General features: G+C 40.5%; 3 protein-coding genes across 5 annotated transcripts in view; 1 reads left to right on the forward strand and 2 right to left on the reverse strand.

Moving 5' to 3' along the window:
* LOC118645412 overlaps positions 1 to 16,736 on the reverse strand; it is a 392,632-nt gene that overhangs the window by 339,124 nt on the left and 36,772 nt on the right. The gene's annotated exons all lie outside the window — the stretch shown is intronic.
* Positions 6,416 to 16,689, reverse strand: LOC118645414. 3 transcript variants are annotated; one of them, XM_036286384.1, is made up of 5 exons: positions 15,845 to 16,689; positions 15,703 to 15,766; positions 14,399 to 15,011; positions 14,242 to 14,283; positions 6,416 to 8,670 (listed from the first exon to the last, which is right to left on the reverse strand). In XM_036286384.1, the coding sequence occupies exons 3-5, from the start codon at positions 14,995 to 14,997 to the stop codon at positions 8,595 to 8,597; spliced, it is 717 nt and encodes a 238-aa protein (XP_036142277.1). In that variant the 5' UTR covers positions 14,998 to 15,011; positions 15,703 to 15,766; positions 15,845 to 16,689; the 3' UTR covers positions 6,416 to 8,594. The 3 variants fall into 3 exon arrangements, with proteins under 3 accessions (XP_036142277.1, XP_036142279.1, XP_036142278.1); XM_036286386.1 differs by having other exon boundaries at positions 6,416 to 9,067; positions 14,399 to 16,689; XM_036286385.1 differs by having other exon boundaries at positions 6,416 to 9,082; positions 14,399 to 16,689.
* On the forward strand, positions 7,365 to 7,820 carry LOC118645216 (glycine-rich cell wall structural protein 1-like). Its single transcript, XM_036285865.1, has one exon. It carries the CDS (start codon positions 7,365 to 7,367, stop codon positions 7,818 to 7,820), a length of 456 nt encoding a protein of 151 aa, XP_036141758.1.

Below are 16,736 nucleotides of genomic sequence, written 5' to 3' on the forward strand. Positions count from 1 at the left end.
GCCTTAGGAGTAGGAACTCGCGAAAGGAGGCTTTCGTTGGCAGGGTCCTCGAGTCACCAACACACTTGTTATTAGTAATTAGCAAAAGAAGTGTTTATTCTCTTAGTTACAAGGCAGTTCTTTACACTTGCGATCGGCGAAGATGCCGTGTCGTTTTACTCAGAGGTGATAAGATACGGCGCGCGGCTCTGAGATAGCGCGCTGTATATTCGCTCGCTCGAGATGCGTTGTGTCTAAGTCTCGAACTCTAAGTTTGTATGCTAATCTCGCAGGCCGTATGTATCGGCTTGATTGACTATCACTGATCCCGCGGTCCGCTGTTCGGCAGCGGTTTAAGTAGTGCCGCGGATTTGACATAATAGTGGGGCAATGGGCCCTCCACACGACCATATATGGTCATAACCGCGCGCATCCGGCACACGGACCTGATTGCACACCGACCCGATTGCACACGGACTCGATTGCGCACCGACCCGATTGCACACGACCCGTTTGCACACGGATCCGATTGCACACGATACGATTCCGCATTGCAGATAGTACATGGGTTAGCGACTTAGATGGGGTGGGTGCTGGAGGGGGGCGAAGGCTCTCTTGCACTCCCCCCCCCCCGTGTGTGTGTGTGTGTGTGTGTGTGTGTGTGTGTGTGTGTGTGTGTGTGTGTGTGTGTGTGTGTGTGTGTGTGTGTGTGTGTGTGTGTGTGTGTGTGTGTGTGTGTGTGTGCGTACAAAGCATTTTCTGCACCACATGCGTTTGCGACTATAAAATATGTATGAAAAAGAAAAATATTATAATATTTTGTACGTATTTTTATGTCTGAGTTTGTCAAGTATAAAAAAATTGATAAATATTTATCAAAATATTAAAAATAAATATTTATGCTATTATAATTTAAAAATATAAAGAATATTTTGAGTTTATATACCATAAATATTTTTTAGTACATTTTAAAAATATATTTTATATATTGTTAATAATAATTGTTCGCGCGTGCGTAGGTAAACGCGATCGCACGGGGAGAATTGCCGGGATCCCGATAGAGACGCGAAGTGAGGGGTCAGGAATGCGGGAGGTTCACGGGAGGTGACAGGAATGAAGAGGAGGCGTTGGTATCACTCACACTGAATTATTTATTTCACAAACAAACGATCGAAGCGAGGGGCGAACCGTATCTTTTACAATGTGTCGGATATCTTGATACGCCCTGATATTGCGCTGCCTAATCGACGCGGAAATCTTGCAGAGCCTCGAGATCGAGGCTCTCGCGAATCCGGAAATCTTGCGCGCGATCCGACGGAGATCTTGTGCGCGAGGCAGAGGACGTTCGCGGGAAAGATACGGTCACCTGCGCACGGACGTAATACACTTACAACATTCACGCGGATATGAAAATTAAGAATTGCTTGGCAGGATCGGATGAATTAATAACTCAATCGCACTATCACGGCGCGAATGATAGGGAAAGGCGGAAGTGAATCCCCGCAGCTAGGATCGGCGGAAGACGGGAGAGATCTGCTAGACGATCTGATTTAGGTGCCGGGCTGCGAGAGACTGACGAATTATGCATCGTAAAACAATTACGATCGGAGGCGAGAAAAAGGGCGGTAGGGAACCGATATCGAGACTTATTTGGGTATGGATTCGGACGTGCCCTTTTTTGGGTATGTTTATTTGCATAGTTACCGAGATGCATAGTTACCGGCGATGAGAGCAAACGAAAATCGCGCGCGTGAGGAGCTAGTGACAGCGCCGCGCGAATCGGTGCATCGAAGAAATAAACTATAAGGAGTTCGATGGCTGTCAGGAGCTCTCACTACTCGCGGATAAAACAGAACCGAAAAAAGGGGAAAAGTTAAAACTCTTACATAATTGTTATAGTCTCGAACAATAATGTTTGTATTATTTTTAAATAATTTATAAAAGATTATACAGGGAGTCCCAGAGCATACTGGTCAATGTTCGTAAAAAGGTAGATGGGATCGAGATGAACATAAAAGTCCAATATTGTTATGGGTTTGGTCTGCTAATAATCGAGGTATTAATTTTTTAAATTATGCGAATGAGAGCGCGCCTTGCGCGCCAAAGAGAAGGGCTCGAGCCGCTCGAGCCATAGCACAACCTACTGTCGCAAGCATTGGCTGCCGGCGGCGGCGGGGGGAAGAAGAAGAAGCGTGGCGTCGTCGCCCTTCCCACGTCTCGCCACACCGCGCCTAAGCTCGCGTCAATGGCTGCTACGCACACACTCGCGATTACATGACGAGATTATGAATTATTAATAAAAATAGGACAAATTTAAATCGTAATAAACTTCTGTAAATAAGAAAGTCGAAAGAGAGAAAGCGATGGAAACGTATATAAAACCTGCAAATAATATAATATTTGCCGCATCAAATTCTCTCATCGTTTTTTATGGAATATTAAATTAACGAAGATTTATCACGATTGATTCTTTATACATTCTCCTTTCGTAACCATCTTATTAAAAAATAACGAAAATGCACAAAATACTATCTCTAATATACACTCTTTGTAAAATAACACAATAGAAAAATATTCACGTTTTATCTAAGGACTTCAGGATAAATTATTCGATGCGACTTCTACGGTAATTATAGGTAATTAGAGATCAATGTTATGTCAAGTTTTCGTTAGTATGGTTAACTACAAAGTATTTTCTTTTGTATATGATAGAGAACTTCAAGTTTCTTCTATCGTTAATACATTATAAGTCACTGAAAATCTGTCGTAATTAATAATGCATTTAAAGGTAGAAGAAACTGTAAGTTTTCTATGGTTATAAAAGAAAATTCTTCGTTATCTTAACAATACATGATATTAAACATTAATTTTTAAGCATAATTATCGTAGCATCGCGTCTAAGCTACCGTGAAATCGTTACATCAAGAGGGAATATTTTTCTGTGTTATTACAAAGAGTGTAACATACATTGGATAAGTATTTTACGCATTTTAGTATGACACCTCTCTCCCCCCCCCCCCTCTCTCTCTCTCTCTCTCTCTCTCTCTCTCTCTCTCTCTCTCTCTCTCACACTCACTCTCTTTCTCTCTCTCTTTCCCTCTCAACTACGTAGTACACAAATACTATAGCTAAACGTTATCAAAATTCAAAACTGTATGCTCCTGATTCTACCTATGTGAACTTGGCACCGACTTAAATAAAAAAATTTTTTTAATACGCATTCGATTGTACCCGGTTTGTATCCGTTTGTACCACTTTTTGTTTCGTTTGTACCTCAAGGGGGTAAAAGTTATAGGGATTTAAAAAATCGTCAGCACCCCATTTTGAGATATAGTAATCTACCAAGTGCCATTCGATTAAGCATCGTTTGTACCTGTTTGTACCGCCGCCGGTTCGTACCCTTCGTACCTTTCGTTCGTACCCTTAAGGGGGTGATTGTATCAAATTTTTAAAATAGAGGTTGGTGCTATCTTTGCCAATTTTGAAGATATTTTAAATCCGAAAGCGGGTGCTGTTTTGGAATCGTTTGTACTCATTTGTACCACCGTCGGTTTCGTTCATACCCCTAAGAGGGTGATTGTACCAAATTTTCAAGACAGGGGTTGTTGCTATCTTCGCCAATTTTGAAGATATTTTAAATCCGAAAGCGGGTGCTCTTTCGAAATTGTTTGTACCCGTTTGTACCACCGCCGGTTTCATTTGTACCCCTAAGGGGGTGATTGTACCAAATTTTCAAAACAGGGGTTGTTGCTATCTTTGCCAATTTTGAAGATATTTTAAATCCAAAAAAGGGTGCTGTTTCGGAATCGTTTGTACCCGTTTGTACCACCGCCGGTTTTGTTCGTATTCATAAGGGGGTGATTGTACCAAATTTTCAAAACAGGGGTTGGTGCTATCTTCGCCAATTTTGAAGATATTTTAAATCCAAAAGCGGGTGCTTTTTCGAAATTGTTTGTACCCGTTTGTACCACCGCCGGTTTCATTTGTACCCCTAAGGGGGTGATTGTACCAAATTTTCAAAACAGGGGTTGTTGCTATCTTTGCCAATTTTGAAGATATTTTAAATCCAAAAAAGGGTGCTGCTTTAGAATCGTTTGTACTCATTTGTACCACCGCCGGTTTCGTTCATACCCCTAAGAGGGTGATTGTACCAAATTTTCAAGGCAGGGGTTATTGCTATCTTCGCCAATTTTGAAGATATTTCAAATCTGAAAGCGGGTGCTGTTTCGGAATCGTTTGTACCACCGCCGGTTTTGTTCGTATTCATAAGGAGGTGATTGTACCAAATTTTCAAAACAGGGGTTGGTGCTATCTTCGCCAATTTTGAAGATATTTTCAATCCGAAAGCGGATGCTGTTTCAGAATCGTTTGTGTGTGTGTGTGTGTGTCTGTGTGTGTGTGTGTGTGTGTGTGCGCGCGCGCGCGTGCGTGCGTGTGTAGGTATGTTATATTTTTATGTTAGTTTGCTTTATTTTGATATGAATTTTTTTTATGTTTTAATATGTTGGTTTTATAATTTTTTTTATTTGTTTTATATTATTTTATTTTTTTATTACTTATATTATTTAATATAATTTTTATTATATTTTTTAAATATTTTTATGTAAATTAAAAGTGATATTTTTCTTTTTTTTAGAAGCACCCGTTTTGATGCATTTAACGGCTTTTTACCTCGACAGAAATCGTTATGTATTTCCCATTTTCCATAAAAAAACAAATCAGAAGAAAAAAGAAAAAGATCTGAAGAAGATACGTAAAGATACGAAGATAGAAAGAATATATTCTCTTTAATCGATATTTTCTTAAAGGAAAATTATCTCTGTCGCTCGATGTGCTACAGCTTTGCCGATCGCTACATATAACATCAGAGAATAGCTAACTCTTCTCTGCGAAACTCTAATATTGTGAGTGCTTACAACCGGCTTCTCCACTTCCACCTAGGCTGGCTCTCCCACCTAGGGCTCGCTTGCGCGCGCAACTAGCGGCCGAGCGCCGAAGAATGCCATCGAGCTTCCTCTTCACTTGGTATTCTTCGGCGCTCGGCCGCTAGTTGCGCGCGCAAGCGAGCCATAGGTGGAAGAGCCAGCCTAGGTGGAAATGGAGAAGCCGGTTGTAAGCGCTCACAATATTAAAGTTTCGCAGAGAAGAGTTAGCTATTCTCTGATGTTATATGTAGCGATCGGCGAAGCTGTAGCACATCGAGCGACAGTGATAATTTTCCTTTGAGAAAATATCAAAGACAATATATTCTTTCTATCTTTGTATCTTTACGTATCTTTTTTAGATCTATTTCTTTTTTTTCTGATTCTTTTTTTTCTTTTCTTCTTTTAGTTTTTCAGTTCTACGATATATATTCAACATGCCGCGTAAAGCTGCAAAATCAGTGGCCGAGATATACGAGGCTCTTAAAGATTTACGTGTCTTGAATAATAAAGGTGAATTGTTACGCTTAACGCATTCCGTTTGGGAAAAAGCATTCATAAAGTTAGACAATGCCATGTCCAAAAAATACATATACTTATATGTATCGAAAAATAGACACGGCATTACAATTCATGACATTTCTTCATCAACTAACGATAGTAACTAATCTAATTGGTCAATGCAATCTTCAAGTAACGTTTTTCCATCATTACGCACTACCATCCATTTATCACATGAAACATGGATAAAAATAGCACCAGTGGATGTTGAATATAAAAATCGTACTTATAAGGTTTTAAACAAGGGCTGGACAGATATAATCGCCGCCGAATTATGAAACGTCTTAAAGCTTCCCTGTTGTTTTTCATTAAAAAATGCAAAAATTAATGATAATGTTGGTGAAATATTTCTTAAAATATGGGGACAGTGTTCTGAATGCGGATCGATTATTAATGCATACAGTACTAACAAACCAGCAACAAATGGTCTGGATATTTATATATCGACTAGTGATACTACGGATGTGAAACATACAAAAAAATGACAATTACGTGGTGCTCCTAGAACAAGCGTTGTAAAAGAATTGTGCGCATTATCAGTATATGCATGGAGAAGAAAAAAAGCAAATGAAACAATGACATTTGGAAACGTAGAACCAGCGCATTTGTACAAGAAAATGTCTTACGTAAAGCTAAACAATTAGAAAATGATCAAGTGTTAGGATTAGGTAATATTTTCGATCCTATTCCATCTGTTGTTGAATTAAAATATAAAGCCGAATTTGCCGGTTTTATAAAAGATATAGGCATTAATAAACTTTTCATTATGTACTAGAGCGATAAACAGGTACTGTTATACAAGAAATTTAATAAGCAACATAATAAAACGGGTATTTTAAGTATAGATGCTACTGGTTCATTTGTAACCGTGAATCCTGTGTGCTTATTGGATGCGGATAGCCGCGGGATTCAGGGTCCGGGCGGCGGGCTCAAATAAGTGAGAAGACGGTGTGTTTGGTCTAATACTATGTTTTATTAATAATAACTCCTATGCTAATATGTACAATGCCCTAAGCTACTATTTACAATGTGCGGCCTCGAGATGCGAGGTGTCCGTGTGTCGTGTGCTGGCGACTATGTCGCGGCATGCGCTCGTGTGCCTGCGCGTGATCGGTGCGGTGCCCTGATTGGCTATGGCGGCGGTGCGTGCGATCGGTGTCGGCGTAATGCTTCGGTTGACTACGGCGGCGTGCGCGCCGGTCGGTCGGCGCGGCGATTGGCAGCGGGTGCGGTATCGGCGGCAGCGGTGCGGTGGTACGCTGTGGCCCTAAGGCCTGACGCTAGCGGCGTTGTGAATCGGCGCGATCGTCGGCACGGTGCCCGGTATCAGCTGCTCGATGCATCAGCTGATCGGTTGACGCTATCGCTCAGTCACCCCGCGTGGGTGACAGATCGCGGTGCCGGTTTTCCCCTCAGTGCGGGGTATCCGGGTGAGACGACGCGTGCGACCACTCAATGCGCGGTCGAGAGCTTAGGTGCGGGACGTGTTAGTGAGTTGCCGCTCGGTACGCGGTCAGGAAGGCACTCACTGCGTGCCGGGAAGGATCAAGTGTTAGGTTATGGCGCTCAATGTGCGCGCTAGGAAGCCTGGCTCACTTCACCAGGAGGCTCGGTTTGCTCAGTGCGCGGACCGCTAAAGCTCTGCCTTCCGTCGCGAGTGGAGGGTTTATATACCCTCCACTCGGTGGTGAGGGAAACAGAGAAGAGCGGAGGGAGCGAGCGAGGTAGGGGTAACGGCCTTACCTCCATTTTAGCGGCAGCGGGGGAACGGCTCGTTACACCTCCCCCTCGGCAGACCCTATCCTTATATGCAAAGAAAACTTTATTTTAATAACCACGAACCGTCGCGGCGGCGCCGAATAACAATTTTTCGCCCGTGCACGTGGTGGCGATCCGGGGCGGATGCGGTCCCACGGCACGGTTCGGAGGGCGTCTTCAGGGAAGGGCCACTCCGGGGCGGCGACGGCTGGTGGGATCGGTGGTCCGGGCGGCGGTGACGCTGCTGGGGTGATCTCCTGCGGCGAGGGTCCGGTAAAGTACCTCGGAGTTGGTAGTGGAGCTGGCGGCGTCGGTAGCGGTGCTGGTGTCATCGTCAGTAGTGCTGGCTGTGTCGGCAGCGGTGCTGGCGTCATCGGCAACGGTGTTGGTGGCGGCGTGGACCGTGGCGGAGTCGGCAGCACTGACGGCGGCGGCGGCGCTGGCGGGGCGGCCTCCGGCGGGGCCGTGCTGGGCCCCGCGATCGTCAGGGACGCAATGTCCGGCAATGGGTGTCGGTGCGGGCATCACGTGCTCGGTGGTTATCCTCGGTGGACGGCTCGTTGCCGTCATCGTTGTCGTCGTCGAGGTTTGATAGGGTAGACTCGAAAGTTGCCAGTAGTGCGGCTTGGCGAGCGGTGGCTGCGTAGTCGGGGGCCGGCTCGTACAGCTGCTCCTGCCGTGAGCGGACGGTCCGTTGGCGGATGGTCGGCGGCCGTCGGGTCGCTTGCAGCGTCGGAACGGGCGCTTTCTGGGCGGCGGCGGGTGGCTGGTTGGTCGTCTGGTCGTCTGGCTGCTTCGGCTGCGACGGAAGGGCTGTTGCCTCGAACAACCGATTGTTCACCGGGATGCGCGGTAGCCCGGTGATGGCGCGTGTGAGGCGCTCTTGGAGGGTGCTCCTGTGCTTCCCCATGTCGACTGTCGTTCTTTCTTCGTAACCCGTCGCGCCTTATATACTCTCCCGGTCATGTCTTGTTTCATAATTGGCGGCTTGTTGAAACATCCCCGGCCAGTAGTATCGCTGTGCCAGTCGAGCGAGGGTCTTCGTTATTCCCAGATGTCCTGCGGTGGTGGCGTCGTGGCACTCCCTCAGTGCCTCCTCCCTTAGCGGTAGCGGCAGGCACAGCTTCCAGGCGGACGCTTCGGTGTTCTCGTCGGTCGAGTTCGTGGAAATGGCGGTATAGGCGGTCGTCTTGCACTCGGTAGTCCGAATACCTGCGCGGGTCCTCTTACACGGCCTGTAGTATCCGTTGCCATTTGCAGGGCAAGATGGTTGCTAGGTCCTGTCCGTCGGTGTTTGTCTTTTCTTCTTTCCCCTTCTCAAGGGGCTCGCGCGACAGAGCGTCCGGCACATGGTTGAGGGCCCCCTTCCGGTACTCAACGGTGAAGTCGTGCTGCTGTAGTGCCACGGCCCAGCGGGCTAGGCGGCCGGTCGGGTTGTCCAGAGAGCCATCTGAGCAAGAAGTGGTCGGTGATCACCTTGAATTTGTAGCCTTCCAGGTATGGCCGCATCTTCTCGATTCCCCATACGACGGCGAGGCATTCCTTTTCGGTAGCCGAGTAGTGCTTTTCGGCCGGTCGAAGGCAGTGGTGCAAGTTTTGGGCCGCGAGCACCTCGGGTGCTCCGCCGAGCACCGCCGAACACCGCCGAGCACCCGAGTCGGTCGGGTTCGTACCTCGAGTCTCGGGCCGGCTCGGTCGCTCTCGCTACGCCTGCCGCTACTCGGTTATTAAAAAGAGAGAGGCGTCCGTCTCTCTTCCTCCAAGGCTGCCACGAAAGCGTGCCAGCGATTGAGGATTGACGAAAGGCGCCTATGCTTCCCCCGTCCCCTTGCGTGTCCTCCTCTCATCTCGAGCATCGCGATCAACAAGCAGATCAATTGATATCAATCATTGATAGCATTGATCATATTACTCATTATTATTAATTACACAGGCACACACAAAAAAAAAGTGGTTGGTCCGGCGGACTAGATTAGTCAATCCTTATGTATTTTGACCCGCTGAATCCGAATCTAAGGTCAGAATTGCAAAGTTAGCTCGTATTTTCTAACCTCAAAAAAAATTTTTTTTTTAATATTGGTCCGGTGGGCCAGACTAGTCAATCCTTATGTAATTTGACCCGCTGAATCCGAATCCAAGGTCAGAATTGCAAAGTTAGCTTGCATTTCTTAACCTAAAAAAAAATAATTTTTTTTTAAATGTTGGTCCGGCAAACCAGACTAGTTTATTCTTATGTATTTTGACCCGCTGAATCCAAATCCAAAGTCAGAATTGCTGAATTGGCTCATTTTTTCCTAACCTCAAAAAAAATTTTTTTTTAATGTTGGTCCGGCGGACCAGACTAGTCTATCCTTATGTATTTTGACCCGCTGAATCCAAATCCAAGGTCAGAATTGCTGAATTAGCTCATTTTTTCCTAATCTCAAAAAAAATTTTTTTTAGGTTCGGAAATGCGAGCTAACTTTGCAATTCTGACCTTGGATTCGGATTCAGCAGATCAAAATACATAAGAATTGACTAGTCTGACCCACCGGACCAATATTTAAAAAAAAATTTTTTTTGAGGTTAGAAAATGCGAGCTAATTTTGTAATTCTGATCTTAGATTCGGATTCAGCGGATCGAAATACATAAGGATTGACTGGTCTAGTCCGCCGGACCAACCACTTTTTTTTGTGTGCCTGTGTAATTAAAAAAGAATTTTTTTTGTGGTTTGAAAATGCGAGCTAACTTTGCAATTCTGACCTTAGATTCGGATTCAGCAGGTCGAAATACATAAGGATTGACTAGTCTAGTCCGCCGGACCAACCACTTTTTTTTTGTGTGCCTGTGTTATTAAATTTTTTTCCATTAATGTAATTTATTGTCTTATTTAAATTATAATAAATTAATTATAATAAAACCAATTATAAATGTACCTTAAGTAATAATAAAAATTTTTAATAAATTATTAAATTCAACTAAAAATAGAAAAAGCTGACGAGTTATCAAAAGATATTTATATCCAATTTCTTAATTCTATAATAGTTAATAGACATTTCGTTATTCGATCATTTTTAATGTATAGTTTCCCCAAATGTACTATAAATATTAAATAAATACGCCAACATGTCAAATGAAAAATAAGTCAAAATCTTAATTACATTGCAACTTTTTTAAATATTAATACTCAGTAATTATAAATACATACATAAATTCGTGAAATATGTAAAATTAACGTAACGTGATCGTGTCATTCTTAAAATTAATTACAAAGTAAATTAAATAAGAGAAATATGGATAGTAGTCCGCAATTTAACAAAATAAGAAAATAATAAAAATACATATACATATAATAACAAGACTCGTGACAAACTCATCTCCGACAAAGTATTTAGTCACTGTTAAAACTCAACTAACTCATATCCAACCTACATTTTAGGAATAAATGTGAGACAGAAAACTCTTGAATTTATCACGTATTCTATTATTATGTATGTATATATTTTTATTACTTACTTTGTTAAATTGCGAATTATTTTTATACTTCTCTTGTCTAATTTATTTTGGAATTAATTTCAAGAACATGAACACGTTATATTAATTTTATACATTTCACAAATTTGTGTGTGTATTTATTATTAATTACTGTTGATATTAAAAGAAAATACTGTAGTTTAAATCATACTTTAACAACTAATGTTGCAATTATTCTCACCGATGAGATTTTAACTTATTTTTCTTTTGATGTTGGCATATTTATGACATTTATTTACTAATTACTAAGTGGCTTCCCCGCTACCCATGAGGTGCCACTAATAGCGCGTTAGGTTTTTTTACGTGGATCTTCGCCAGTAGCCCTATTATACCACATTTAATTTCTTGATATTCTTAACACATCTATTATTCATAGATGTGAGGTCTAGCGTTCTTGATGAGATTTTAATTTATTAAGTACATATTATATACACTCACTCGAAAAAAAAGCGGTACACCTAAAATTTGTCAAAAAATCACTAAACTTCCAATGACGATAACTACGCGAGTAATAAAGATAAAAAGGTTTCTAAAAAAAGAAATTAAAGCTTCAAATGTCTACTTTAAGAATTGATTTAGTAAAATTTTGCGTAATAATTTTTTTCAAAATGGCGTATGACAAAGCGAGAGCATGCGAAATTGAAAAATATTGGTCTGAGTTTGCGACGATCCATGGCGTGAGGCAAGTATCGCAACTTAATGGGATAAAAAGCATGCGATAGTACAGAGTTTTCCCTTCAAAATGCTTTTTTATTCGTCTCGATGCGATGATTTTTCGCTGAGATATGCGCATTTAAAGTAAAAAACTGCCTTTTTATTCAAATGGGCATATCTCAGCGAAAAATCATCGTATCGAGATGAGTAAAAAAGGATTTTGAAGGGAAAACTTTGTACTATCGCATGCTTTTTATCCCATTAAGTTGCGATACTTGTTTTATGCCATGAATCGTCGCAAAATTAGACCAATATTTTTCAATTTCGCGTGTTTTCGCTTTGTCATACGCCATTTTGAAAAAACCTATCACACATAACTGTAATATAAAATTTTTTTAAGTGGCAATCCGAATCTTGAAAATGCTTCTTGGAAAACTTTGCTAGCTGTATTAGGTGCTGAGATATTCAATTTTGAATTTTTAACAATGCCCAATTTTAACTATTGCAAGAATAAAAATTCCGGGTTTCGCTAACAACTATGGTTAGTCTTTATTTTAAAACTCGAAACCGTTCTCGGATTGTAAGCGTTCGACGTACATGTGCATGTGTGTTGCATAGCTGACTTCCCACGAAATTTTACTACTCCAGACTCACATTGGCCGGAATTCATAGTCGAATCTTGTTCAAGTTCTAGCTTAAGCACGATCTTGAGACGTCAATGCTGTTATTTCATTGGTTAAGTAAGTCTCAAGACGGCTCGAAGCTAGACTTAAGACAATGCTTGAGCTTAAGTTTGGTCTATGAATCCCATCCATTAACACAAGCAAATCTGAGTAGTTATGCGAACGAAGCTTCCCCATTAGGGAATTTTGATATTTGATTTTACCACGTAGAAAAAGTTCATTGGACTGTATCAGTTTCAAGAATTGCGATATCTAATAAAAATAGACAAGTTTCATCTGACTATTTCTTATTAAAAGGTTTTACGATCGGAATTTGCACATCATGGGGCTCTGAAAAGTGCCGTTTTGTGTGTGTGTGGAGGGGGTGGGGGTGTTTAACTCAAGGATGACCCCGTGGCTCATCAGTTCCACGGTATTTTGCGAATCCAAACCTTCCTTGGGTGTGTGCGCGCGTGTGTGTGCGTGTGTGTGAGCGCGAGGGTGTGTAAGCGTAAGTCTATGCGTGAGAGAGAGAGAGAGAGAGAGAGAGAGAGAGAGAGAGAGAGAGAGGGGGGGGGAGGGAGAGAGAAAGGGAGAGGGAGAGAGAGAGGGAGAGGGAGAGGGAGAGGGAGAGGGAGAGAGAGAGGGCGACAGATGAATCGACGAACATTACGCAAGCTGAAATTCAAACTCTTATAAAGGGTATGCCTCGTCGCATGGAGGAAGTTATTCGTGCAAGAGGTGGTCATATACACTATTAATGCAATATTATCTCTCGCCCTCTCTCTCTCTCTCTCTCTCTCTCTCTCTCTCTCTCTCTCTCTCTCTCTCTCTCTCTCACGCATAGACTTACGCTTACACACCCTCGCGCTCACACACACGCACACACACGCGCGCACACACCCAAGGAAGGTTTGGAGTCACAAAATACCGTGGAACTGACGAGCTACGGGGTCCTTATCCTTGAGGTAAATACCTCCCCGCCACACATGCACACACACACAAAACGGCACTTTTCAGAGCCCCATAATGTGCAAATTCCGATCGCGCAACCTCCCCGTGGTGCACATTGGGTAATGCTAATGCCGACGGTAAAACCTTTTAATAAGAAATAGTCAGATGAAAGTCGTCTATTTTTATTAGATATCGCAATTCCTAAAACTGATACAGCTTAATGATTTTTTCTACGTGGTAAAATCGAATATCAAAATTCCCTAATGGGGAAGCTTCGTTCGCGTAACTACTCAGATTTGCTTGTGTTAATGTGAATCTGGAGTAGTAAAATTTCGTGGGAAGTCAGGTACACAACACATATGCACATGTACGTCGAACGCTGACAATCCGAGGACGGTTTTGAGTTTTAAAATAAAGACTAACCATAGTTGTTAGCGAAACCCGGAATTTTTGTTCTTGCAATAGTTAAAATTGGGCATTGTTAAAAATTCAAAATTGAATATCTCAGCACCTAATACAGCTAGCAAAGTTTTTCAAGAAGCATTTTCAAGATTCGGATTGCCACTTAAAAAAATTTTCTATCACAGTTATGTGTGATACGTTTTTTCAAAATGGCGTATGACAAAGCAAAAACACTCAAAATTGAAAAATATTGGTTTAATTTTGCGACGATCCATGGCATGAGGCAAGTATCGCAACTTAATGGGATAAAAAGCATGCGAGTACAAAGTTTTCCCTTCAAAATGCTTTTTTACTCATCTCGATACGATGATTTTTCGCTGAGATATGCCCATTTGAATAAAAAGGCAGTTTTTTACTTTAAATGCGCATATCTCAGCGAAAAATCATCGCATCGAGACGAGTAAAAAAGCATTTTGAAGGGAAAACTCTGTACTATCGCATGCTTTTTATCCCATTAAGTTGCGATACTTGCCTCACGCCATGGATCGTCGCAAACTCAGACCAATATTTTTCAATTTCGCATGCTCTCGCTTTGTCATACGCCATTTTGAAAAAAATTATTGCGCAAAATTTTACTAAATCAATTCTTAAAGTAGACATTTGAAGCTTTAATTTCTTTTTTTAGAAACCTTTCTATCTTTATTACTTGCGTAGTTATCGTCATTGGAAGTTTAGTGATTTTTTGACAAATTTTAGGTGTACCGCTTTTTTTTCGAGTGAGTGTATATATATATATATATATATATATATATATATAATGTATTTCAAAACTTACTTCATTTCCAAAGCCAATTGATCAATTCTTCCATGTATTGCTCTGAAAATATTTATTTGCAAATATAAGTGTAAATTAGGTATACTTAGTACAGTATATTTATATTGTATATTTACATATTTATAAAAAATTGTCTGCTTAATTCTATTATACTTACTGAATTTCCGGCTTAACGTTGTAAAACTCTAGTGAAGTTTGTGATGGTGGTACAAAACTTTGGCGATGACTCTCATTTGGCCAGATGTTTGAATCATGAAACTTAGGATCATATGTTAATGTATTTAATCCACTATTAATATATTGTTTATGAGTAGATGTATGTGGAGCGTACGTGGTTGTTTGTGCTGAATTATAATTTTGTGGTGCATAGTTAATTGGTTGTAAACTATTATTAGAATGTGTTGTGTGATTAACATTTAATAATTGTGTGTAGGTTGGTGCATGCGATGTGACACTGGGACTGAATGTTGTCTGAGTAAAAGGTTGTGTGTAATGCAAGTGTGTTGTGTTATTAACATGTGGTGTAGTTGATTGTGTATAATTAATAAGTGGATCGGGATGAACATGCATATTATCTCTAGAAGAATCATTTTCCAATACTCCCCTTAATTCAGCGATATCGTCGTTTAATGGACTGTTTGGTTGTTCCATTGGAGTTTTTCTTCCTAAATTTTTTTCTACTTCCCCTTCCTCTGATGATGTCGTCTGATATCGTAGCGGTTTCTTGACGTTCTGCCGTTGAGGACGACTGCTCATTTCTTTTATTTTTCCTATAAAAAAGAAATATATATATCATATAAACACACACACACACACACACACACACACACACACACGGGTGTTGTATATAATTTACATATTGATAGCATTAATTACATTTTAAGGAAAGAAAATTGCCAATAAAAGTTATATCATAATCATTCTCATTGGCTAACATAATATTAAGTGGACATTATTGCAATGCCAATGCAGGACAAATGCAGAACAGAGATGACACGTAATGTATTATTTAGATTTCTATACTATATAGCCATTTAAATAAATATTTATTTATATGATAAAGATGGTGAAATAAAGGCAATCATTTATAAATAGATAAAATAAAATTAATCATATTATTCTTATGGCAGCCCTGATTACGGAATGGCAACTTACTATATATTGACAATTTTCTCTTCTTGAGATGTTTTATTAATTATAAAGTGGAAAAAAAGAAAAAAAATATATATATTAAAATATCAGAGTCAAAAAAGAGACGTTAATAGAGTTATTTGAGCATAGCATTCGATAAAAACATATTATATATACAAAGAGATAGAATCTTCGACAAAATTACTATATACAATTTTTTAAAAAATTAATTTGGATTGTATGGACTATTTTGTGAAAAAATATTTATACAAAATAGTAAATTAACTAAGACAGAGAGAGAAAGTAAATTATAATATTTCGTATACTTACATATATATTGTTATATATTTTAAGAATAATTTCTACTTTAATAAGCGCAGAAATGTGATAACATCTAAAATGTTTTAAGAAAATTTAAGTACTATATTGTTATTTTATTAAGCTAAACGAGATGATAAATTAATATACTAACCTGTGTTTAATCATCCTGGATTCTATTTCTTTTTTATATATTATAGGCTGTATTCAGACGCCTACAAAGATGTTAGCGCGTTGTTATCCCATAAAAAAATTTGTTTTATATAATACAAACACTTCTATTGGATAACAAAGCGCTAACATCTTTGTAAGCGCGTACGACCTATATATCTACATAATGAGCTAAATAAAACTATTAATTTATACATCTGTATGTATAATTGCAGCAACTACATATTCGCTAATTTCGAGCTCATCTTCATCACTATTATCATTTATCGACAAACCACCCCAATAAGGCATTTTATAACATTTAACGCGAAATTGATTTAATTGAACACCAAAAATTTCACTACTTAATGTGGAACATTTAAATATTTGAACTCCTGTAGATAAAATACCAGCATAGTAGAATGAATCTACTTTTTCAAATTTCTTCACAACCAGATAATGTGTGATTTCATCTACTAAGATATTTACAATGAGGCAAATTGATCCGTCGTGTAAAATGCAACAATTATTTCGTATATCTAAACTTAGTAAAATTCCGTTATATATATACCCAGATAACAAAATGTCTGCACAGTGACTGCACAGTGCGTGCACGTGTGCTTAATAATCGTCACAGTGTGACTACACAGCACCATCTAGATGCGTCCTCCTTTGAGACTCATATCGCTCGCACACGTGAGTGCCGCACGCGTGCAGGCGATAGGAGTCTCATGTGAGTGTTCTAATTGAGACTCATATCGCTCGCACACGTGAGTGCCGCACGCGTGCAGGCGATAGAAGCCTCATGTGAGTGTTCTAATTGAGACTCATATCGCTCGCATACATGCGGCACTCACGCGTGCGAGCGATATGAGCCTTGAGTGTTAAATAATAAA

This window comes from Monomorium pharaonis, chromosome 4 (genome assembly GCF_013373865.1).
Source record: "Monomorium pharaonis isolate MP-MQ-018 chromosome 4, ASM1337386v2, whole genome shotgun sequence".
In the NCBI taxonomy this organism is placed as follows: Eukaryota; Metazoa; Arthropoda; class Insecta; order Hymenoptera; family Formicidae; genus Monomorium; species Monomorium pharaonis.

Excerpts from the sequence above, each read along its gene's own strand:
- LOC118645216 (XM_036285865.1), top strand. The coding sequence starts at position 7,365 with ATGCGGTCCCACGGCACGGTTCGGAGGGCGTCTTCAGGGAAGGGCCAC.
- LOC118645414 (XM_036286384.1), bottom strand. The coding sequence starts at position 14,997 with ATGAGCAGTCGTCCTCAACGGCAGAACGTCAAGAAACCGCTACGATAT. Across the intron at positions 14,284-14,398 it reads AACGTTAAGCCGGAAATTCA|AGCAATACATGGAAGAATTG; the intron begins GTAAGTATAATA and ends AAATATTTTCAG. Across the intron at positions 8,671-14,241 it reads CAATTGGCTTTGGAAATGAA|ATGGCTCTCTGGACAACCCG; the intron begins GTAAGTTTTGAA and ends CTTCTTGCTCAG.